At 39.6% G+C, this 25,907-nt stretch overlaps 1 protein-coding gene across 3 annotated transcripts; it reads right to left on the bottom strand.

Moving 5' to 3' along the window:
* LOC131355456 (collagen alpha-6(VI) chain-like) lies at positions 1-24,888 on the bottom strand. Of its 3 annotated transcripts, XM_058393747.1 has the most exons (39): positions 24,748-24,888; positions 23,525-24,127; positions 22,821-23,405; positions 21,206-21,835; positions 20,337-20,945; positions 19,668-20,225; positions 18,993-19,580; positions 17,976-18,551; positions 13,039-13,623; positions 12,581-12,933; positions 12,312-12,390; positions 11,994-12,139; positions 11,306-11,395; positions 10,899-10,952; positions 10,598-10,669; positions 10,470-10,496; positions 8,755-8,799; positions 8,563-8,616; positions 8,332-8,394; positions 7,969-8,034; positions 6,885-6,938; positions 6,749-6,784; positions 6,084-6,146; positions 5,256-5,318; positions 5,117-5,179; positions 4,949-5,011; positions 4,608-4,658; positions 4,472-4,507; positions 4,173-4,235; positions 4,025-4,087; positions 3,858-3,893; positions 3,741-3,777; positions 3,632-3,643; positions 3,033-3,526; positions 2,834-2,927; positions 2,029-2,697; positions 1,791-1,902; positions 888-1,006; positions 1-535 (listed from the first exon to the last, which is right to left on the bottom strand). In XM_058393747.1, the coding sequence occupies exons 1-39, from the start codon at positions 24,821-24,823 to the stop codon at positions 372-374; spliced, it is 8,151 nt and encodes a 2,716-aa protein (XP_058249730.1). In that variant the 5' UTR covers positions 24,824-24,888; the 3' UTR covers positions 1-371. The 3 variants fall into 3 exon arrangements, with proteins under 3 accessions (XP_058249730.1, XP_058249736.1, XP_058249745.1); XM_058393753.1 differs by lacking the exon at positions 3,632-3,643; XM_058393762.1 differs by lacking the exon at positions 24,748-24,888 and having other exon boundaries at positions 22,821-23,362; positions 23,525-23,654.
* Between the last annotated feature and the right edge of the window lie 1,019 nt (positions 24,889-25,907).

Below are 25,907 nucleotides of genomic sequence, written 5' to 3' on the forward strand. Positions count from 1 at the left end.
TGTGTCCATACTTTTATTTATAACAGATATACAGTAATAAGGAAAGTGGAAAATTAAAATGGCAACTATATAGAAAAGTTAATAAAGTATCAGCACCTTCATATGTATTTTCTTTCATGACAAACTAACTCTAGTGAGTCATTTTTTATTTACAAAGCAAAGGGGAGGAGTGTCAGTCATACCACATTTGTCAACAGCGAATATGAATGTGCCACCGTCAGTAGAATATGGAGATTTTAACTACTGTTACTTGTGGTTTTGTGTGTAGGTTATTTGGGTGAAATGTGCATAAACACATTGTTCATATCCTACTGTACCACAATTTTATATAAAAACAAAGAAAAAGTGGAATGTTAATATTCAGTACAATGTTATGGACAACGGGCTTCACAGTCATTCTGACTGTCAAATCTGTTAAGGTTCCCTTCACATCCTCCATACCAGAAAGCAGAGCACCGATTCTGCTCTTGATCAAAGAACCATTTGAGTACATAATTTCTGCAGGGCCCAGTGTCTTTTTGTAGGAAGCACACATCTGTGGTGAGAGGGAAAAAGAAACAGAGGTTAACAAGAATGCTTTAGAAATAGATTATTACATTAACACTGCAGTGTTTATTAGACATATCTTCTAAATCGATACTAAATCAGTAGCAATTGCCATCACAACCACCATGACAGTAACATGAGCATGCACCAGCTTTTTTCATAGTAGCACCTTTAGACATATTCTCCACATAACATGCCTTTGTGGATAAAAATTTTCTTCTGGCATAATGAAACAGTTGTTGCTAACTGTTATGTAAGCCTAAGTTTATAGTGTTCTTAGACATAACACTTGATATGTACTTGCTACTTGTTAATTCCACAGTGAAACAGAATCAACTTACTATTTGAATCTTCAGGCCCTGAGGTCAGCAGGCCTCCATTTTCATGCTCAGTCTTATATTTGTATTGCGTACTTCTCTCTTCACTGTACGATATGACTTCTTGATTCTCCAAAGAAAATCTGAGGTACATGGAGTTCTTTAAATCAAATTGTCTTTCAGTACAAAAACATTTATGTCTTTCATGTCTTTCTTCTAACATGGATATTGGAACTCATGGAATTGAAAAATATTAACTGTATAATCATGTGATGATGCTATGTTATGCAATAATGTTTTACTTCACATTTATTCAGTGTGTGTAACTCAGGGACTTCATTGCCAATGTTGCCAGTATTGCCATGGCAACACTTTTTCATTTAACTAATGTAGCTGGCAATACGATTTTCTCAGCTGGTACATATGCAGTTTAGTTGCAAGGCAGAATTACAGGAATGTAAATATTAAGAATAACAATTATAAAGTTTAAAATCCCTAATAAGGTAACTGTGGCAAGAAAAAAGTCCTTGAGCTGATATTAGATGAAACCTTGAGAGGAACTAGGTTCAAATGGAACCCATCTTCATCTGGGTGTCACCAGAGAGTGTGATTATAAATAATCTCCTTACTACAACTACATGATATAGTAAAGTGATCACTATAATATATTAACAGTGAGACAGGTACCCATGATATGCTGTAGAGGGTGTCCTTTGTATTTTTTGTCTCTATTTGAGGTATGTTTTCACTTAACACAAGGAAGTGAGCAAAAAGCAAAACACTCATAATCTACGGAGAGCCAATCACATGCCATGTTCTAACCTAATATACTAGTCAATTACATGTATGTATATGAGATATACAGTGATCCTTCTTCCATCTTGTTCATGACATGAATCATGAGAAAGAGAATACCTGTAATGTTACCTGTGTATGTGTGGTCTCTTAGCAGCCTCAAAGACATGTTCTTGACCTTGCTGTTGCTGAAGATTCTCACAATGTTGTTTGAGCAATGGAACAGGATAGGTGTTCATTTCCACTGTGGTCATGAAACAAGAAAAACTCAACCAAACATTCATACAATACCAGAGAACACAAAACAAAAGAGGGTTAAAAAACATTCTTTTGCTAATACTAATAAAAAAATTATAATAATTTTCCTTACGGTTCAGAATGTGTAGGAAAGTCCTTATAAAGCGTTGAGTGTACTCCTGCTGTCCTTGCTTTACATCGTTTAAGTGAACTATGTGCTGCTCTGTGGGAATACTGGCAAGTTCCTCCACCTGTGTGCTGTTGAAATGATCCCCGACAGTAAGAGTGAAAATCACCACACCCTGACACTTGGCTTTCATGGAGATGAAGTCCAGTTTTGCACTGTCAGAATATTCTGTCTCATCTCCAACTATAAGCAGCAGCATCTTGTTTTTTCGAGGCCTGGAAACAGTGAGGAGGTCCTGCATGATTACATATTCTATGGCATGTCCCAGCCTGGAGTAGCCACCAGTCTGCTGTAGATTTTCAAAGATGCTCTGCTTCATCAGGTTGCGGTCCCGAAACTGCTGGAAACTAAAGATCTGCTTGACTGGAGCCTGGGCCTCACTGTATGATGAGCTCTGCTGGTAAAGTGCCACCCGTGCCTGTCTGTCAGCTTTGTTGGGCTGACCACTCACTAAAAGCTGGTCCAACACAGTGCCCAACACCTGCTTCACTCCCTCATACTGATCTGCCTGGATGCTCCGAGAACCATCCACCAACAACGCCAGGTCCATGTTTACCTGCTTTGGAGTGGGTACCTCACTGGTGCTAGGACAATCTCTAGCTGGATTGCAAGGATCTGAAAAGATCAGCAGATGACATAAAACAAATCATTATTAATCCGTTCTATATGGGTCCTGAGTAAGTTATTAACTTTTTATTAGATCACAAGAAGTTTATTATTCAGATCAACTTCTACAAATTTGACGTATTACCAAAGCAGATGATGCATCGCTGGATCTTCTCAAGCGCTGTATTCTGGGTCTGTGATCTCTCCAGCACATTAATAAAGCTTCCTGTTTCATCAGCCTTATCACAACACACAAGAGAGAGAAAGTTAAAAAGTCTAAAAGTTGCATCACATCACTCAATCTGATCATACAGGTTTCATCTGCTTCAGTCATATTACATTACCTGAAAAGCTTGCTGAACATTAGGAGTTTCCCTGAAACCAATAACACCAAGGTTTATATCCAGAGCCTTGTATTCCAGAACAGCTGTGGTTATGGATGTCGCATCCTGGGACTGTCCACCAGAGAGGAAGATCGCCACCTTCCTGTTCAGAACACCCTGACGAATACGTTTGAAGACATTTCTACCAACAAAGCGCATGGCTGCACCAATGTTGCGTCTGTTGGATGTACGTTCCAGAGAGATGTTCTTCACAGCTTCCACCAAGTCTTTCTTATGGCGATGGTCAGAAAAACGGATGAGGTACTTGGTGTTAGAACTGTAAGAGACCACAGCCACTCGTGTCCCTGTTGGACAGTTGCTTTCAGCGATATCAATGCTGTCCAGCAGAGAAAGAAGAGTTGAGTTCATTCTCTGAAATAATGCAGGAGTCACATCCTCAGACATGTCCAAACCAATCACCAGTTCAGTGGGGTAAACAGGGCAAGTTGCTTTATCTAGGTGCAGACATGATAAAGAAGAGAGATGTGTTTATGTTCAATGATGTTCTTTTAAACAATGAATTATTATGTGTTGCATAGCAATGAAAGCAAGAGACCTACCTTTACAGCAAACTGTGGGGGTAAAAGTTAGAGTTAAAAAAAAGCATAAACTTCTAATTTAATGCATTTATTAATTATACACAGTAGGCATAGTATAATGAAACCTTACCACAGCTGTCTCGTACATAGCTGATCAATTGACAAGGCTAAAAGGATACAGAACAATGGTTACAGACAGCAGAAAGAAACTAATCAGTGATTCCTAAAAGAAAAACAAAAGACTTACAGACATTGGTCTGGTTCCTGGACGTCCTTTAGGGCCCTTTGGGGACAATAATGATGAAATTAAAAATACATTTACTTTTCATTTTTTTTAACTTTTAGGTACATTTAAGTACCTTTTAAAAACATTTATTATTATTTGACAAAATAATATTACTAAAGCTTGCAAACCCTGTGTCCAGCTGGTCCGATGTCACCAGGATTACCACGTGCTCCTGTTTGGCCTGCAGTTCCCTGTAATATATCGGCCAACAATGAACAATTTGTGACAAACAAAAAACAGTATGAGCTATGGATTAGTAACGACATTCATTCATACCCCTCTGCCTCTTATACCCTTAGGTCCATTACCACCATTTTTCCCAGGATCTCCAGGATCACCCTGAGCATAAAAAAGATGAATCCTGTCAAACTCACATAGCTACTTAGAAATGTGTCCACAAAAATATACAGCATCCGGGATTACCATAATGCATTAGTTTTCTCAGAAATGGTACTGGAATGGTTAATGTAATTTTAATAAATCATAACAGCTAAGATAAAATGTAAGACACCAAATATGTCGGCATCCAAAGCAAACTCAGCGTGACAAAAAGTAAATCTGGAAACATAGTGTACCTGAGTTCCAGGATTCCCTGGGAAACCAGGATCTCCCTTGGAGTAGGCAGAATCAGTTTAGTTTAGTGTTTTATTTGAAATGTAATATTTTAAAACCATACTAGATAAAAGAAAAAAAAAAACAGTATTGAGTAACCTTCTGCCCTTTAGGTCCTGGTAGCCCAAATCCATCTGGACCATCACTTCCCTGTTGTACAGAACCAACAGAGATATAATTAAAGTCAGAACACAAGCTGTTTGCCTTAGATAGAGAGCCACAATGTCATCTTTATAGAAGTAGCCTAATTAGAATTAAATTAGCAAGAAAGAGATATATAAACCAGAGATGCTGCAAAAAATCTGGATATAATCCAGGATGAAATAGAAATGCTCAAGCTGTCTTAATAAATCACATTTTTAATCAAGATGATAAAATAAAAAGTTTTCTTTGACTAACTTATTAGTATTTGCCACATTATCAGATAAACTCATACACACCGGTAGGCCTCTGGGACCCTGTGGGCCTGCTGTTCCTTTACTTCCAGGTTCCCCTTGCTGACCCTGAACAAGAACATGGACTTGTACATGGTTGACCACTGCATATAAGTTACATGAGTATCACTGTGATACTGAATAAAACATGTGAGATTATGTAAAAAAAAATACCTTTTGTCCCCTGGTTCCTACACTTCCTTTAGATCCAGTGTTTCCTTGTATACCAGGTTGTCCCTGATGGAAAGTCATAAGCATTAAATAACCTTGGGGAAAAAGTCTTCCTTGTAGTAGACTTCATTTTGAATCATACCTGTTGTCCTGGATATCCAGGTATCCCTTTTTGTCCAGGAGCACCAGAAGGACCCAGTGATCCCTGGACAGGAAAAGAAAGATAATTTCTTTAAAATGTTTAATCCAATCAAACAAATAAATATAGTAAGAAAAAAAGATTTAATTTGGTAGATAAAACCACAGCTATGGGGTTTAAAGTTTTATAGAGTGTTCATGAGGGCTTTACCCCACTACAACACAGACATTTCAACTGCCTCTAGATATTCTTCTTTCCCTCCCCTAAATTAATATTAAATTGAGTGTTTCTGGAACCTCCTTGAAAATGAGTGTCAGAATTATCAGCTTCACAATAATGAATAAAGTAACTAACAGTGGAGAGTACTGGCCTTGGGAATAAAGAATACACCTTGTCAGAACTTTTAAGTTAATCTCATGGAGTGAGCAAAGCTGGCCTATCTGAAATATCGTACCTCATAATGTTTAATGGATTTTTTTTTCTTCAAAGAAATCAATTTTACAAACATAAAATGTATCTCTAAACTACAACAATAACTGTGAAGTAAAACTTTGCATTTTATCGCCACAATTTACATTTTTGTTTCATTATAACTATTATTAACTTACACTATAGGTTAGTGCACTTAACTAAGCATAGTGCAACTTTTTGTGATGGAACAAACGTAATACATTCCATCGAATTCAAACACTGAATTTCAATATATGGTTCAATACAACCATAGCTTTCATTCAACTGTGTTTAAATTTTGCCTGGAGTATTTAGGAAAAGTGGATTTAAATTCAACAAATACAGGAATCAAAATAAATTAAAGATGACTAAATAAAGCACCAGTTGTCCTGAAGCTCCAGAGGTTCCTTGTAATCCTGGTTGGCCTGCAGGTCCAGTGGTACCCTGAAAATAAAACAAAACCATCTCATCTAGTGTCGCTGCCATACTGCACCCTGTTCTCCTTTGTAAGATCTAACAAATGATTCGATCTTGACTGTTTGGTCTTAATTTGTACTGGTCTGCATTTGTCCTAATCAATCTAGTGAATATTAATGTTCTTTAAAAAAGATAAATGGGGCAGTGGACTGGCAGTGATAGAAAGATGTAACGGAGCCACCTGCTATTTCCCCCCTACCCACCAGAGGGGGACGTCACCGGAATATTGATCAGACTTCCGTGGTCTGCTTTCAGTTGACAGACCTTTAACCATGCAAAGTATTGTTAGTTTGTGTTTCATACAGATTCATTTCTTTCCACTGCCTGTTTTTCTGTGTATGACCAATTGCTCTGTTTTCTTTTTATATTGTGTCTTTGGCTGTTTTTGCATCACAGACTGTATTTCTCTGTTTTTTTGGGGACTGTGCCTGCTCCCCCCTTGTGGATATTGTTTGCTATTTGGAGTTATTTCCAATAGATCCCCATATGGATCCATCAGCCTTCCAGTCATCCTCCTTACAAAAGAACATTTTTGGGTGCAAAAATAAGGTGTCAAATATGAATCATACTGGTGGACCAACAGTGCCTCTTCTTCCTCTTTGACCCTGTAAAAGATTAAAAAATGCTTTATCACTTGACAAAAAAGTCTGTGTTATATTTTAAATAATAATATTTTATCTTTTTAAATAAATTTGGAGAACCTACAGGACTGCCATCATCTCCACGCCTGCCTGGATTGCCATCTGGCCCTGTGTCACCCTGTGATTAAGCAGACAGAGTTACTGTGGTATATATGAATGCTCATGATGCATGATGCTAACAAAAAATGAAATAAACACGCAGATACCCTACCTTACTTTATATTTTTTTATTTTATTTATATTACATTATATTTTTATTTACCTACTGTGAATTTTTTTATATAGTTTTTTATATTTTATAATTGTAGTTTTTTATATTTTATATTACGTATTTTATATTTTACATTTTATCCCTGTCTTTTCTGTCCTTATTGCTTTTCCTTTTCAAGGGTCAAAGCAAATAGTTGTGTAAGCATTTGACTGCATATCATACTGTGTATGTGATTATGTATGTGACAAATAAAAGTTGAATTTGATTTAAAAAATGAGCCGATCTAAATGTGAAGTAACCATTTTCACTAAAAAACAAACAATTTTGAAGGAACAATTATGTGTACCTGCTGTTATAAATATGTTAGTATATAACCTGTAATTGTCCAACATTGATTTGGACATGTGCACCAAACTTCCTCGTTATTATGAATACTTATACATCTGGAGGCAGCACAGTGCATAAAATCATGCAGATATAGGAGAGAACAAAGAAAGAAGATCTTAGTGATTAGTTGTCAGTGCCAGATAGGTTGCTTTACTGTAAGTATTTCAAGAACTGATGGCCTGCGATTTTCACTCAAAACAGTCTCTAGAGTTTACAGAGAATGCTTTGTAGAAACAAAGCCAACAAACATCCAATACATTGAAATTCTGCAGCTGTAACTGACTTATTGATGAGTGAGCTGGTTAAAGCTGAATGTAAGGCTATGGAAACTTAAATAACCACTCTTTACAACCTTGTTAAGCAGAAAAGCATCTTAGAATGCTCAGCACATTGAAGACTACTGGTTTCACTCCTATCAGCCAAGAACAGGAACAAATGAAGATTCAAATATCGGGCAGTGGTGGCTCAAGTGGTAAAGGCTCTGAGTTGTTGAACTGAAGGTTAGGTCTCTGGATCCTGTGTGACACTGATCTAACCTGAATAGACATACCTGTAGGCCAGGGTACCCAGGCTCACCCTTAGGACCACGGATGGTATTGTCAATTCCTGGCTCACCCTTGTTAGAAGAATAGAAGATAATATTAGACCTCTTGTGCCATAACTCAGTATTCAGTATATTCTGTATATTGATTAAGGACATAGAGAATAAGATAGTATCTTATTAATTTTTTACATGGCAAAGCCAAGACTGTCTAGTAATGTTCACAGAAACATGTGTTATACTTAAATGCGTAATTGCACTTTAATGTTATGTTAAATATTAGTAGCTTAGGTAACTAGTTTACTGATTTAAATATGTACATGAAAGATAAATTGTGGGAGCTTGAAAACAACAATTAAAGAGAATGTTTACCGGATCTCCTCTCAGTCCTTTTTGTCCAGGCACTCCTGGGATTCCTTTGACACCCTTTTTTCCCTTAATTGTCATGTTAATGTTTAATAAAAACAATAATACATTACTATATTAACACATAGAAAAACTAGATGATGGCGATAATGATGATCAACAAAAAAAAATGTCAAATGTGCATGGAGTGCATTAGAATGAACATAAATACAAAATGGGTAGGATGAAGGTCATTACTGGGCTGCCCAGACCACCTCGCTGTCCTTGGGTTCCTGCTAATCCAAGCACTCCCTTAAGAAAATGTCCAATTAGCACATTTCATAAGAAACTGACAAAATCATGTAGACCTTTAGAAAATATATACAATGGTTTGTTATATTAAATGATTAATAGATTGTGTACAGTTGAGAACACACAGGAATATATTACCTGCTCTCCATTTATTCCATCTAATCCAAGTTCTCCTTGTTCCCCCTATCAGACACAGACACAGAAACTATTTGGTAACTTTCACTATTCCTTGCTGAACTATGTACAACTATGCATAGATGGACTATATTATCAAAAGTTGTGGGCATATGACCAGCATCCATATATGCTTTTTGAACACCTCATTCCAGAGTTAGTTGGTTCTTTGCTGTTATAGTAACCTTCACTTTTCTGCAAAGGCCCTACCTATATAGTTTATATAGATGCAATAAAGATACATAAATTAAATAAGCCCTCCCTTGCAGAGCATAAACATATACTTATTTAGTAGATGCTCTTAGCTAATTTGAGCTAGAGCAGATGATGGTTAAGATGGTCTTACTCAAGGACCCAACAGTACCATCTTGAAGGTGCTGAGATTGGAGCTCACAACCTTCTGAACAGTATTCCAGTGCTCTAACCACTGACCAAACACAGCCCATTAACAGAAAATGCCACTTATTTTATAAGGTAATTTTCAGTGTGATAATATTACAAACTACCATCCATCCATCCATCCATCGTCTTCCACTTATCCGGAGCCAGGTCGCGGGGGCAGCAGTCTAAGCAGGAATGCCCAGACTTCCTAGACACTTCCTCCAGCTCTTCCGGGGGGATTCCAAGGTGTTCCCAGTTCAACCGAGAGACATAGTCCCTCCAGCATGTCCTGGGTCTTCCCCAGGGTCTCTTCCTGGTGGGGCATGCCTGGAACACCTCCCCAGGGAGATGTCCAGAAGGCATCCGAAACAGTTGCCCAAGCCACCTTAACTGGCCCCTTTCGATGTGGAGGAGCAGCGGCACTACTCAAAGACCCTGAGATACTTAAACTCCTCCACTTGAGAGAGGAACACCCCTCCTCATCCCAGCCACTTCAAAATCGGCTGCAAAGCATTCCAGTGCATGCTGTAGGTCCTGGCTCGAAGGAGCCAACCGGACAACTTCTTCTTTCGGCTTTACCCTTCAGGGGTCGCCACAGCGAATCATCTCTCTCCACCTATCCCTATCCCCTAAAGCAGAGATGAAATCCTGTGGTCTCCAAACCGGACTCCCTCCAGCCCCTGGCTGTGCCTAGAAATTCTGTCCATAAAAGTAATAAACAAACCCGGTGACAAAGGACAGCCCTGCCAAAGTCCAACATGCACTGGGAACAGGTCTGACTTACAGCCGGCAATGTGAACCAAGCTCCTGCTCCGGTCATGGAGAGACCGAACAGCCCTTAACAGAGGGCCACAGACCCCATATTCCCAGAGCACCTTCCACAGAATGCCACAAGGGACACAGTCAAATGCCTTCTCCAAGTCCACAAAACACATGTGGACTGGTTGGGCAAACTCCCACCAACCCTTAAGCACCCTGTGGAGGGTATAGAGCTGGGTTGGGCTCCAGGTTGGGGCCCTCGTAACACCAATCCGGGTGACATAACGGCCCTTGATTTTCTTCTGTTCATAAGGGAATTTGGACCACATTTGTCTTACTAAAGTATTACAAACTTTACCCTCTTTTATCAGTCAAAACGATTTAGGTTTGACAGTAACATTACCATCAGCAGTTATCTTAGCTGATATCTTTTCAACAGCAGCTTTTGGTTAACAATTCTATTATTATTTATAATAATATAATTCTATTATTGGTAATAACATTAAACTCAGTCATATATGAAATACTGTATTACTTACAACTTCGCCCCTATAGCCACTGTTACCCTGTGAAAGATTATAAGGCAAAGTTAATTGTAGGTAAAAATTTAAGATAATCATGTTTTTTAGTTGAGGAAATTGCATGCACTGATGAGGACTACAGCTACCTTTGGGCCTCTTCTACCAGTGCAGCCTTGATGTCCCTCGGTCCCATTTGTACCTGGTATTCCTCTCTCCCCCTGTAATTTCACAGCGAATTCACAGATTAAAGAGCTGTTTAAGGAACATTTTAATGATATTTTAAATATTGGACATTATCTGGTCTATAAGTAGATAGAAGGGTAACAGATGCTTTCAGATATTTATTTAGTTACATGAACACAACAGTTCTAAGAGGCTCAGAGTGTGTACTGCGCATTTAAACGTGAAAAATATGATACATGTAAGATATATTGAGTATAGCCTCACAGGTTCTCCATGTTCTCCAGGAAATCCAGCATGTCCTTCGAGTCCAGGAAAGCCCTGTTAAGTAGTGACAGACATCCAGTTTAATAAAAGGTTTCAGTCTTTTTACACAGTGTACATTTTGCATTGTATCAAACAGTATATGATCACCACACTGTGCAATCACCATACTCTGTGACTTCACTTCAAATATCCCTGAGCTCCAACCATTTGTACTAAACATCTTGATCATTGTCAAAAAAGATTATTTTAACAGAGCTAAAATATTCTATAACATACTTCTACAGGTATAAGCCTATAAGACACTATGGTCTGTGGTCATGTAACTTTTTGCAGTGATAACTTTGTGTTTATAAACAAACTAATTGAAAAATGTATAAAAACTGATCATATATGATATGATATGATACCTTTGTCCCTTTAGGTCCTTGACGTCCTTGCACCCCTTCATCACCAGTGCATTTACACGTGTTACAGCACTCTCTAGAGGCCACATCATCCTACAAGAAGTTAAAAATGAAAAGACAGGTGGCTATATACACCTTTTTACACAAATCACTGCTCTACTTTGGGGTGTTCAATCATATCCAGCATGGGTACCTGAGTCTACTGAAAGCCAATATCAGGTGGAATCAGGTGTGGCTCCTGATTTCTAGCCTTTTCTGGATAAGCTTGAATGCCTCTGCTCTACACACAGCCAACTCCTGCTGATATCAGAAATCCAGCATTGATATTTTTTTTGTTCAGAGCAGAAGGCTGTACCCCCACAAGGAGCTGTCAATTTATATACATGGCATGTTTAAGTTCCCTCAAATTTAATTCAAGCCACTTTGTAGTATAATTGTTAAACAGTAATATTTTTTTATCAGTTATTATGTTGAAATAGATTATGATGTTTTTTTTTGTTTTGTTTTTTTTATTAATTTCTGTGTTAAATGTTGAGAATACATTTATGCCAAATTGCATATGTCTGGCTTTGTTTTTTGTTTTGATATTGTCACTCAGAAGCCTAATCTTTACCCCATTTGATCTTATGATTGTAAATGTGTAGCATTAGGCATACTTGTGAATTCCCTCCATTTATCATGTCAGACTCACAATCTCATTCTTCATGGCACTGGCTACATTTTGCATGCCAATCATGATAGGCTTCCTGTAAGAAAATCCTCGTCCAAACTGTAGTTTCTGTAGGTGTGTGATGCTTCTGAATCCTTCCAGAGCGACTGGAATCAGTGCATGGACACCTTTGATACAAATAAGATAAGATAAAATGTGCTTTCGGCCCAACTCACACAACATTGCACTTACTGTTACTGATGAAAAAGAAATATAGATATTAATCTTCTTTAAACAACTCACACATTATAACAAATATTTAAAGCAATAAAAATATGTGTAAAGATGTAGTTCTCCTACCACTTCTTCTTAGAGCCACAGAGGCAACCATGAGGTCATCGACAGATGCATCCAGGCCATCGGTGAAAATGATCACTACCTGAGCATGTCAGGGAGTGCAGTTCAAACATTTGATCACAAATCAGTTTTAGAGTGTATGTCAAAATGAGATGAGAAACTTTCACTCTTTGAAACAATGTCAAGGGCCGGTCAAGTATTTGTAAAATTATACACTCTACACATTTCATACATATGAACTCAGTCCTTTTCCAAAACAATAAATTGCTTACCTTCACACCAGAGCTATATCCTACAAATTTATCCTCAAAAGAGCGCAGGAGCTTGGCGTTGAAGGCCAAACCCTGAGTCATCTGCAATGCCATTACCTTCTTTATTATGTCTTTACTGTAATGCTCAAAATTAGTGTCATACAGTATCTTGCCATCACTAGCAACCACATGGAAACTAATTTTGGTTTGCAAAACAGTCTCCTTGGGTAGACAGCACAAGTTGTCGACAGTGGAGATGTATCTGATAATCTCAGGAAGGTAGGCCTGCAGCTTATGTTGGCTACTAAAGAGAGACTGTGAGCTTGAACTACCATGGGAGATATCAAATCCAATTCCAATATTCATTGTGCAATCTGTAAGAAGAAGTAAACATGGTGTTTATAAGTGGAACATTGATTAATTGGAGTTATGCTTAATGCTACTTTTACATTACAAAATTCTGTGTTCTATGTACTCACCATCTGTTATGTCAGCTGGGATATGAGTGCAAATGGCATTTATCAACATCTCTGTTTTACAACTCACAGTTTGATGATCAAAGCTGTCCAGTAAAAAAACCGTGTCAGGGAAACCAGTAATGCTATTGAGATCATTTCTAATTTCTTCAGTTGTCCCGACTGCAAAAATCTGAATGCCCATGGCTTTTAAATTATTTGCTGCATCAGTGAACTCATCAGATGATTTCCCAACAGTGATCAGAATCAGATTTTGTGGAATTCCTTCCTCAATGCGGCTTCCTTTATCACTTGTAAAAAACTCTTTCACTCCATTCAGTGCAGCTCCAATGTTTCTCTTAAATTTCACTGGGGTAATTTTTGAAATGGTATTCTTCACATCCGTTTCATCGTAATATTCCTTCAAGTAAAATTCCTTTTTGTATCTTTCCCCAAACTGGGCTACACCAACTCTAAAGAGGTCTTGTCGGATACGAAATTTCTCTACAATGCCCAGTGTAAAATTTAGCACATTTTTCCAAAGATCTCCAGTGTTTTTTTCAGAGCCATCAATCAAAATGACCAAATCAGCTGCCTCTTTTTGGCACTCTGAAAAATAGTCAGGTCAGACTAAGATCCAAGGTCCATATAGTGTTATAGTGTTCTTATATTTGTCAGACTTAATTGTTTAAGATCTTTAAACAATGTTTTAAAAATGATCATTACATTTCTTGAAGGAAAAAAGATACTACAGTTGGTCCCAAATCAAATTGCCCCCTTAGTTGAAAAAAGGAAGTGGGCATAATTGTTATCCATAGGAGAGAAAACAACTGCTAACCAAGAGGGATGTAAAGAGTGTGATGTAAATAATCTGGTTTAAAGCTAACATTCAACAATAAGAACAAGAAGATCATACAAACATCATACCAGCAGTAAAACATGGTAATAATGGTAATAATGGTGTTGGAATGCCTTGCTGTAGAATGTCTATACATCAGTCCATAATCTGAAGCTCAAGTGCAATTGAATTATGCAGCAAGACAACCCAATTAGAAATAACATTTTGTAGCAGCGCATGCGGAACCCATACGCCAGAGGGAGCCCTCGCCTGAGTTTTAACATTGTGTGCTTATTTCCGGTGTTTCTAGGCTATTTAAACAGTATGCTTGCCTTTGTTCTATGCGAAGTATCATTTCCTCTTTAGAGTGCGTACCAAGCCTTTATTCACTGTGATTAGATTGCTCTGTGTATGTTCCTTGCCTTCCCTAGTTGACTATGAGTTTTGGTTTTCGGTTTTGGTTTTCCCAGTGTGTTTGATTTTCCGGGTTCTGATCTATTGCCTGCCTATTTCATTACGTCTTTTGCCTGCCGTTTTCTAAATAAGATATGCATTACAGATTCTGATCCTGCTGCCTCGAGTGCATCCTTACAAGAGGTGCTGCTGGACGACTTGGGATCTGAACTCTCATTCAAGGACTTTGAAGTCTGGGAAGGTTTTATCCCGGTGTGCAGTCTGGGTGTGAGTCAGGTGGGTTGGATGAACTTTGGGAAAGACGTGAGCACACTGAAGTTCTTCACCATCTGCAGCCTGCAGGAGGGCTACAAGCCCTTCACCGTCAACATGAACCGAGACGTCACCATGTGGCTCAGCAAGAGGCTACCTCAGTTCATCACTGTACCACAGGGCTATGAGCACATTGAGGTCACGAGAATTGACGGCACAGCAGAGAGTCCATCTTGTCTAAAAGTCACACAGAGGTCATTCGGGTCCCAGAACAGTAACACAGACATTGTGTTTTACCGGTTGAGTATGCCCATTGAGTGCGCTGAGGGATTCACAAAACCTGCTGGCGGGATTTTACCGGCCAACGGCAGCTTCTTCTCTCCGAAGAAAGATCTGGGAGATTTTGAGACCATGTCAGACTTTGAGGTACTGATGAACAGTTCTCACAGTCACATGAGCTCAAACAGCCCGGATAAAGACAGGGATGAGTTTAACAACCACAAGGACTACAACCAGGAGAAACCATCCAAACTGAAACAGAGGTTCATGTTGAAAAAGTCTAAACCGGATTTCAGCTTAAGTAACTCTTCGGCTCGTCTGTCTGAGGAGGTGATGGCTGATGAGAGAAATGATTACGAGTTCCTCATGCAGACATGCATGTACTACTACGCTGTGTGGATCTTTCCAGGCCAGGAGCCATCCAGTGTGTGGGTAGGCTGGGTGAACTCCGACTTCCACCAGTACGAACCGGTCACTAGCAAAGAATTGCAACGTTTTCTAGGATTTGCCAACTTTTACAGATGCTTTATTCGGAATTACAGTTCCATAGCCAACCCCTTAACGTCCATGCTGAAGGGCAAGCCCAAAAAACTCAAGTGAACTGAACAAGCTCAAAAGGCGTTTAGAAAACTCAAAGCAAGTTTCTCCACCGCCCCTATTCTCTGTCACCCTAATCCTGAGCTGCCATTCGTAGTAGAGGTGGATGCTTCGAACTGTGGCATAGGGGCAGTCCTTTCTCAGCGTCAACCAGAGACTGGGAAACTTCATCCGTGTGCCTTCTTTTCCTGAAAACTCACGCCGGGTGAATTATGATGTGGGTAACTGGGAATTACTGTCTATAAAGACTGCACTGGAGGAGTGGAGACATTGGCTGGAGGGGGCCGAGCACCTGTTCCTAGTATTAACGGACCATAGAAACTTGGCTTACCTTCGTGAAGCAAAACTTCTGAACCCTCGTCAAGCCAGGTGGGCTCTCTTCTTCACCCGGTTCAAGTTTTCCGTCTCATATCGTCCCAGATCTAAAAATGGCAAAGCTGATGCATTATCACGTATCCATGAGACTTTCAATCCACCACAATGTCCTGAATCCATCCTCCCATCATGTGTCCAGATCACTCCTATACAGTGGAGCTTAATGAAAGAGATAGAACAGGCTCACGCCACAGAAGCTCCTCCCTCAACCTGTCCACCAAGTAGAGTGTATGTTCCTTCAAGCCTCTGACAGATGGTGTTACACTGGACACACAAGAGTCCAAGTTCCGGACACCCAGGCATCCACAGAACTATCCAGCTATCCAGCCATCACTTAATCATGACGTAGAGGAATATGTTCGCTCGTGTTCTGCCCAATCCAGGATGAGTCATCAGATGCCCGAAGGTCTATTAGAGCCTCTACCGATACCCCGTCGACCCTGCTCACATATCTCTATGGATTTTCTGATGGACCTCCCAGTGTCACAAGGTTTTACCACAATCCTGGTAATCATCGACTGGTTTTCTAAGTTGATTCCCCTCAAAGGTTTACCCACAGCCATGGAGACTGCCCAAGCTGTCTTTAATCACGTTTTCCATAATTATGGTCTTCCAGAAGACATTGTCTCAGATCGTGGTACGCAGTTTACTTCCCGAGTGTGGTCTGCTTTTTGTACACAACTAGGGATCAGTGTCAGCCTTAGTTCAGGTTACCATACCCAGTCAAATGGACAAGCTGAACAGCTTAATCAAGAGCTGGGGAGATTTTTGAGGACATATTGTCACCGAGAACAGCACAGATGGAGTGAGTTCCTTCCCTGGGCCGAATATGCCCAGAACTCTTGCGCCATTCCTCCACCGGCTTAACACCGCTCCAATGTGTCCTGGGTTATCAACCCCCGCTGTTTCCCTGGTCAGGAGAACCCTCTGAGGTACCTGCTGTCGACAACTGGTCGAGGCGTAGCCAAGCTGTATGGGAACGGGCTCATGTGCGTCTCCAGAGAGCTGTTCGATGTCAAGAACTACAAGCCAACCGTCACAGACATCCCCATCCAGCCTACCAAGTGGGACAAAAGGTGTGGCTCTCCACTCGTAACCTGAGACTAAAACTTCCCTGCCAAAAGCTTAGCCCCAAGTACATTGGCCCATTTCAGATTATTCGTCAGGTAAACCCAGTGTCCTTCCGTCTCGAACTACCCGCATCATATCAAATCTCCCTCACTTTCCATGTATCTCTGCTCAAACCCTTCCACGAACCACAATCATCTAGCTCTGCCGCCAGCGTGCCACCCCCTCCGCTAGACATAGACGGCTCCCTCGCCTATCGGGTGCAATCCATCCTCAGCTCCCGTCAGTGAGGTGGCCACCTCCAGTACCTTTTGGATTGGGAAGGATATGGCCCTGAGGAGCACTGTTGGGTCAATGCCCAGGACATTCTTGATCCCTCGCTCACGGAGGAGTTTCACCTCAGATTCCCAAACTGGCCAGCTCCTCACCCATCTTGCGTACCAAGTGCGTGACTTGAGTGTGTACCAAGCCTTTATTCACTGTGATTAGATTGCTCTGTGTATGATCCTTGCCTTCCCTAGTTGACTACGAGTTTTGGTTTATGTTTTGGTTTTGGTTTTCCCAGTGTGTTTGATTTTCCGGTTCTGATCTATTGCCTGTCTATTTCGTTACGTCTTTTGCCTGCCGTTTTCTAAATAAGATCTGCATTATGGATTCTGATCCTGCTGCCTCGAGTGCATCTGTACCCATTTTCACATGGGTGATATATTTAGATGCTGCATAACCATTTTTTCTTTACCAAAACATATGAAATGTTCATTTAAAAACATTTTCTGTTTCCTCATGCTGTCTTTATCTTTTAAAATATAATTTGTATCAGGATCTGAAACAATTTAATATGACAAATATGCAAGAATAAAGGCAATCACTATGGAACAAAAACTATTTTGGGACACTGTATGAGAGAAAACTAGGAAAACTTTTTAATGTTCCTCGAAGGAACACAAAATATAAGTAATACATTTTTAACATTTAATTTATTAAGTGTCACTCTGAGAATTAATTTGTGTTTAGCAGCAACTATTGATTTTTGTATGCATTTCCCTGTTTATGTGACCTTACAAGCTGAAAATGGATATATAAAACTGAATTTAGAACTAATGCTTTTAGTTCAGATTTGCAAATGTTTTATATTTACCTGGTTTTGTTTTATCACAGATCTCATGGGAAATGTCCTCCAAAATGTCAGTCAAACCTTGGATTTTGCTTACGTGGAAAACCTTGTTGATGTCTTTGGTGATTTTCAGCAGTTCATCTGGGTTTGCTTTTGCGACTCCAATACCATAAATATGAACTCCACGTTTGTGAAGCTCATTTGCAGCAGCCTCTAACTGATATGGGTCTGTAGCTTCACCATCTGTAATGAGAAACATCATCTGTGGTACACCTTGTGCACCTCTCCCACCTCTGGATTCATCAAAATAATCCAGTGAGTATTCTAGAGCCTTGGATGTGTAGGTATCCCCATAGGGATAATTCAGAGCAGTGATAGCATCCAGCACCTCTTCTTTGCTATAGAATTGATTAAGCTGAAATTGGATCTTAGCTTTAGTAGAATAGACAATGGTACAAAAACGGACATTGTCTTTTCCAACATGTGTGGTGTTCACTGTTAACTTCATGAAAAACTTCAAAATCTCAAAGTTTTTAACAGTGATGCTGGTGGAACCGTCCACTAAGAAGACAACATCTGCCACCTGTGATTTCTGGCATTCTAAAGAAGGAAAGTATCATGACAAATTAGAACAATTTATAAAAGAACATATTAATTTAAATGGAAATGATAAAAGAAATTTGCAGTTTAACATGTATTGCACAATGTAGCTGAGATCTACAGATTGCTTATCTTAGCTACATCACTCAAAATAGGCAATAATAATTATTTTTGTTTATACCTGCTCATAAAATTTTCTCTCAGATTTACTTGGTGTATTTCTAATATACTAATAGCTTAATGAAACCACTACAGCCCTGACCAGTTCTGATCAAGTTCTGAGATGACAAATCTGTTCAGATATTGAGTGCTGCACAACAAAAACACAAAGTATGCTCAAATTTCACATTTACTACTTTGAAAGATGGCAGCTCTCTTCTTCATACAAGAGCTATTTTTGCACATGTATCCACACCTCCAAAATATATTAGTATGGCTTACTGTTTTTTGATTTGCAGATCTTGAGCATGAAGATGTTATCTAAGAAATTCTCCATATCATCATCTTTGTCCAGAGAAACCAGGTCCTGAGTCCCGCTGATCTCCCTCAGATGTTTGCTGCTATAATCACCAACTCCTATAGAGTATATTGTAATGCTCTTGTTTCTGAGGGCTTGTGCAGGCTGAGCAACATCATCCATCGACCTGCCATTCGTGATCACAATGAGGAACTGTGGGGCATTGGAACGACCTCCTTTTGGTGGATTGAAATACTCTGACACAAAATTGAGTGCAGCCCCAATCATAGTGCTTTCTTCCAGTTTATTTATATTCTTTATGGGCTGCTCTTGTTGCTTCATATTATTAAGTGCCTGCTTTATCAGCTTTTTATCAGAAAACTTGTTGAGGGCGAATTCAATCGTTGAGTTTGAGCTGAACTGCACAACTCCAACCTGTACACTATCATTTCCAATTCTAAATTTGGACAATGCAGTATTCATGAATTCCTTAATTTTTGAGAAGTCTTCAGGTGCAGTGTTTCCTGAGCCATCAACTAAAAAGATGACATCTGCCCACATACTCTTGCAGGCTATGAATTTGAAAAATAAGTGTCAGCATAATTTTTGCTAGTTAATTTTTTGGGGGAAAACACTGAAAACACATTTTAAACACTTACCATCTTCTGAGCAAATCTGACTAACAATTTTATTTGTCAATTCTGACAGTGCATGATAATTGTTGCCATAGAATGTCCTCTCTTGGTCATCTGTGATCTTCCGGAGATCTTTTAATTGTGCATCTTTTACTCCAATGGCATAGATGAACACCCCCTGTGCTCTTATCTGTGCTACTGGGTTTCTCACATCATCCCTTGATTTTCCATCAGTTATGACAATGAGAATATTGCGAACCTTGGCGCCTCGGGTCTTTTCGGCCTCCTCAAAGTATTTTGTCATGTTAGACAGGACTTTTCCTATATATCTGTCTCCACCTCCATGTTTGATTTTGTTAATAGCATTTTTAAGAGTGATTTTGTCATGATACTTATCCAGACTAAACTCTAGTGTGGAATTATCTGCAAATTTCACCACACCCACACGAACCTGTTTTGGTCCAATAGTAAACATTGAGACAAAGTTTTGAATGAAGTCTTTTAGCAACTGAAAATAGTCTTTAAAACTAGTGGACTCATCAATGAGAAAATAGATGTCTGCTTTTTCTGTATATACACATCCTGAAAGTGAATGTTAAAGATGATGATCAGATTGACATACGTGCAATAAAAAATCTTGTTCAATAGTAAACTTAATTATTTTGCTATATTAGTAGCAGTAAAACAATCTACCTTGCTTTAAATCGCATTTCATGGACTTCAAAACAGATGGATGATATATACTCTGACAAAAATTCTCCCTCAATAATTTTTCCACTTTAGTAACATTTAAATAGTTCTGAAGTCTGAAAACAAATTCCTCTGGAGGATAAGATGAGATTTGTTTTAGCTGTTCCTTATTGTCACTGGAGACTCCAAGAGCATAGACCTTGACTCCAGAGCCTATTAACTTAACAGCTTCTGCAGCAGTAGCATTATCCAAGGACGTCACCTCTGTTATTACCACAGCAATCTGTTGCACCCCTAAAGCACGTCGACTGCCCATCTCTTTGGTAAAAACCTTCTCTCTTGCAAACTTCAGAGCTCCGCCAGTTTTAGACTCCCCATCCCCAAATGGCAATCGTTTAATGTACTGCAAAGTCTCAGGCTTGCTATAAAACGTGTTTAAGTAAAAATCAGCTGAGGGTGTTTCACTGTACAGCACAATTCCCACACGCACACTGTCAGGCTTTATCTGCCAGTTATTAACCATGAGGGACAGGAAACTCCGGACCAGTTCTGAACTTTTGGTGCTAGTAGACACATCCACAATAAACACAATATCTGCCACTTGTTTGCACTCTGTGAAGCAAACAAAGAAACAGAAATAAATTGTTAGTCAATTTAATAAAAATATACTTTATTTATATAATTAAAATTTTGGATGCTAAACCAATCCCAGGTTATTAAACAGAGATAGATGCTGCTAAAGTCATTAACTTATACACTGATGCAGAAAAAGAAAATTTTATAGACTTCTTTAAACATGTGTATCCGATTTGTGGCATATTGTCAATCAGCAAAATTCCCAGTTTTGTAGTCAATCATAATGACAAACTTACCTTGGATTGGAACAAACGCAGCCTTACTATGCACGATAGTCATCACATTTTCTGATATTTGTTGGATATCGCCAGATGCAGAATAAACAATTTTAGGTAACTGTGCAGAAGGATCAAACCCTGAAGTTGTGTCAGGTGGAAGAACTCCACGTGTTAAGTCGGGTTTAGCATTTGTTAAGGACGGAAAGTCAAACTTTTCACTTAGGTCAACGTTAACAAGGATCACTCCCTCATCCTTTAATGCACGAACTGCTCTCAGTATATTGTCATCAGATTCTCCTTTGCTTACCACCAGCAGGTACTGCTTATAGCCCTGAGCAATTCGACTTCCTTCTTCAGTGGTGAGGAGTTGAGTTCGCACGTAATCCATCGCCTTTCCTAGTTTGCGCTGTCCAGTTCCTCTGAGTCTGAATTTGCGGATGAGGGCAAGTGCTTCGTTTTTAGTTTTGTAAGCATCAAAACGAAATTCCACTGAAACGTCTTCACCAAACTGAGCCAAAGCCATGCGATTAGATGAACTAGCCACGTTAAGTTGTTCGGCTAGGTGCCTGAGTAACTGTGGCACCTTTTCAGGCGGTTCAACTGAGCTGTCCACCAACACAAACACGTCTGCAAATGTTGGTGCTAGAGCTGAAAGACAGATATGATAACAGTGAACTAACTGCATGCATTAGTGATGGACTGTAATAGTTCAAAAATACACTGCCTGTCCAAAAAAACGTCACCACATGGATTTAACTAAACAAATAGGTAAGAGCCTTCCATTGGATAATTACTGCATAGTAGTTTCTCATTTCTTTAAAAACCATGTTGGAAACAACAGTAGAACTCATGGCTATGTTTAATAGTGAAAGTAAGAGCATTTCCCACGCACAATGCAAGGCGAGCTCAAGGGATTGGGACTAAACAGCTGTGTAGCCTTAAGAAAACCACTAATCAGTGAGGCTAATCGGAAAAAAGGCTTTAATTTGCTAGGGAGCATAAAGATTGGACACTGGAGCAAGGGAAGAAGGTAATGTGGTGTGATGAGTCCAGATTTACACTGTTCCAAAGTGATGGGTGCATCAGGGTAAGAAGAGAGGCAGATGAAGTGATTCACCCATCATGCCTAGTGCCTACTGTACAAGCGTGGGGGCAGTGCTATTATCTGGGGTTGCTGCAGTTGGTCAGGTCTAGGTTCAGCAACGTTATGTGCCCAAAGAATGAGGTCAGCTGACTACCTGAATATACTGAATGACCAGGATATTCCATCAGTGGATTTTTTCTTCCCTGATGGCATGGGCATATTGCAAGATGACAATGCCAATCTGGCTCAAAAAGAGTGGTTCCGGGAGCATGAGACATCATTTTCAATACAAGATCTTGGAAAAAAAAATGAATGCAACTCTGGACGGGAATAAATGTTGTGACATTGCAGAAGCTTATCAAAATGATGCCACGGCGAATGTGTGCTGTAATCAAAGCTAAAGGTGGTCCAACAAAATATTAGAGTGTGTGTTTTTGGACAGGCAGTGTAGTTTAAAATAGATTAAATATTTCAAAATATATTATTAAAGTGAATAATGATTGGGTAGGTATATTTACAAAAGTGTATAACATTAGTGAATAACACTACCTTCTTGCTGGTTGTTCACAGAAATACACACTTTGTCTCTTGTGCTGCTGGTTGCTTTCAACAGCTCCTCATAGTCAGTGAAACTCAGTACAAAACGCTGATATGGTTTATTAGCAATAGACTGCAGGTCGTTGATGCTGGCTTCACCAACCCCAATGGTGAAGATTAACACCCCTTTTCTCCGTAGCTCCATGGCTGGACTCTCTGTCTCATCACCTGAGTGACCATCTGTGATCACCACAGCAATCTGAGGCACATTCTCTTCGATCCGACTGCCATTTGCTTTTGCGAAGTAATTATTTAGAATAAAGCTGAGAGCTTTTCCAGTTTCAGTGCCTCCTTTCAGGTAAGTTAGTTTGTCTACTTTCTCCAGCAAGTCATTTTTATCTGCATACTCCCCCAACAGGAACTCTCTGTGAGGTTCATTACTAAACTGTGCCAATCCTACTCTGATTTTATCAGGATTAATATCAAGATCCATTATGAACGTGTGCAGGAACTTCTTCAACTTCATGAACTCAGCATCACCAATGCTACCAGAGCTATCCACAAGGAACACAATGTCAGCCAAATTAGCTTTGCACCCTAGAAATAATAATAAAAAACTCAAATAGTAAGCACAATTTATTTAATTGTTTAATTGCCTTTTGAATACTGACTGAGATTTCATTACAAACATTCCTTGTAACAAAAGATCTATTTACCTTGTGGTGCCTGAGACACTTGACGTTTGGCCTCCTCCAAAGTTGTACAGAGATTCTGTCTGAAGCGTTGGGAGATTCCTTGCAAAGCTGCAAAATCAGACACACTGTAGATGTGCTGCTCATATGGCTTAGTGGCAATTTCCTTCAGTTGCTCCATATCAGCATCTTTAATACCAATGGCATAAAGTATGATTCCCTGGTGCTTCAGGTCCTGTGCATGAGGCTCCACGTTGTCCTGTGATTGTCCATCTGTGATAACCACGGCAATTTGAGGCACCCCATCTTTAGCACGACTTCCTGCTTCTTTTACAAAGTGCTGCTTCAGCAGTAAACTTAACCCTAGTCCAGTACTGGTGCCACCTCCTCGATATGGGAGATTTGTGATGTAGTCAAGTATCTTCTCCTTGTTTTCAAAGCTGTTAAGGTAGAATTCAGTGTGTGGTGAGTCACTGTACTGCACTAGGCCAATCTGAACCATGTCAGGACCAACATGGAAACTGCTCACTGAAGTGAGGAGAAAATCACGGATCTTTTGAAAGTTTTCTGGACCAATACTCCAAGAACCATCCACAAGAAAGACAATATCAGCTTCCTGTTTGCATTCTGGGAAAGGAAATCATTTCTCCAATTAATTTGAAGTAAAGATTTTTTTTTTAGTAACATCATTTATACAGCTCTGGAAAAAAATAAGAGACCACTGCAAAATAATCAGTTTCTTATGTTTTTTTCTTAGAGGTGCATGTATTGAGATGAACAGTTTTGTTTCATTTTTTGTGAACTGCTGACAATATTTCTCCTAAATTCAAAATTATAAAGGAATTTTATATTTAAAGGAAATGACAACACATCAAAATAACCCAAGATCATGCAGTATTTGCAGAGCTTTAATAACTCAAATAAAACAAAATGCAAATAATCTGTAAACAAATTGTGTTAATGCTTTGGCTAAATAACATTAAGAAATCAGTATTTGGTGGAATAACCCCGATCTGCATGCGTTTTGGCTCCATGCTCTCCACCAGTTTTTCACATTGCTGTTGGGGAACTTTATACCACTCTTTTTGCAAAAAAGTAAACAGCTCAGCTTTGGGCTCAAATCTGGAGATTGGGCAGTGCTCTCTTATTTTTTTTCAGAGCTGTATATATATTTTAAATCATTACATTGAAGTAAATATAAAAGAGTCTACTTGAACATTCTATTCAGCTGTGTAAACTGTATATACCTGTTTCTTGTGCAATGCTCACGAGGAAACTTGATGCTAAAATAAAGAGAGGCAGCAGTCCTTTTAGTTTTTCCATGGCGTCAGTGATCTAATGGACAAGTAGAAAACAATTCTAAGTATATCTGATGTTTAGTTAAAAGGATAAACTTTAAAAGGATACATATGGCATTTGCAGGAACACCTCACAAGAGCTGCAGTTTTGGAGTTGCTCTGATCTAGCCATCACAATTCGGCCTTTGTCAAACTCGCTTGCCCGTTATTCCTGCTTCTAACACATCAACTTTTAATATATTAATATATATCCCACCCACTAACATGATGATGATGAGGAGATAATCAGTCTTATTCACTTCACCTGTCAGTGCTCATAATGTTATGGCTGATTGGTTTATTATATATACACTGTATTGCCAAAAGTATTCGCTCACCTGCCTTGACTCGCATATGAACTTAAGTGACATCCCATTCCTAATCCATAGGGTTCAATATGACGTCGGTCCACCCTTTGCAGCTATATCAGCTTCAACTCTTCTGGGAAGGCTGTCCACAAAGTTTAGGAGTGTGTTTATGGGAATTTTTGACCGTTCTTCCAGAAGCGCATTTGTGAGGTCACACACTGATGTTGGACGAGAAGGCCTGGCTTTCAGTCTCCACTCTAATTCATCCCAAAGGTGTTCTGTCGGGTTGAGGTCAGGACTCTGTGCAGGCCAGTCAAGTTCATCCACACCAGACTCTGTCATCCATGTCTTTATGGACCTTGCTTTGTGCACTGCTGCACAGTCATGTTGGAAGAGGAAGGGGCCAGCTCCAAACTGTTCCCACAAAGTTGGGAGCATGAAATTGTCCAAAATGTCTTGGTATGCTGAAGCATTCAGAGTTCCTTTCACTGGAACTAAGGGGCCAAGCCCAGCTCCTGAAAAACAACCCCACACCATAATCCCCCCTCCACCAAACTTTACACTTGGCACAATGCAGTCAGACAAGTACCGTTCTCCTGGCAACCGCCAAACCCAGACTCGTCCATCAGATTGCCAGATGGAGAAGCGCGATTCGTCACTCCAGAGAACGCGTCTCCACTGCTCTAGAGTCCAGTGGCGGCGTGCTTAACACCACTGCATCCGACGCTTTGCATTGCACTTGGTGATGTATGGCTTGGATGC

This window comes from Hemibagrus wyckioides, linkage group LG01 (genome assembly GCF_019097595.1).
Source record: "Hemibagrus wyckioides isolate EC202008001 linkage group LG01, SWU_Hwy_1.0, whole genome shotgun sequence".
NCBI classification, from domain to species: Eukaryota; Metazoa; Chordata; class Actinopteri; order Siluriformes; family Bagridae; genus Hemibagrus; species Hemibagrus wyckioides.

Bases quoted from the DNA above. Each gene is read 5' to 3' on its own strand.
- LOC131355456 (XM_058393747.1), bottom strand. From the start codon at position 24,823: ATGGAAAAACTAAAAGGACTGCTGCCTCTCTTTATTTTAGCATCAAGT. The intron at 1,903-2,028 runs GTAAGGAAAATT...TCATGACCACAG, and splicing joins TTTCCTACACATTCTGAACC to TGGAAATGAACACCTATCCT. The intron at 1,007-1,790 runs GTAACATTACAG...CATGTACCTCAG, and splicing joins AAGAGACCACACATACACAG to ATTTTCTTTGGAGAATCAAG.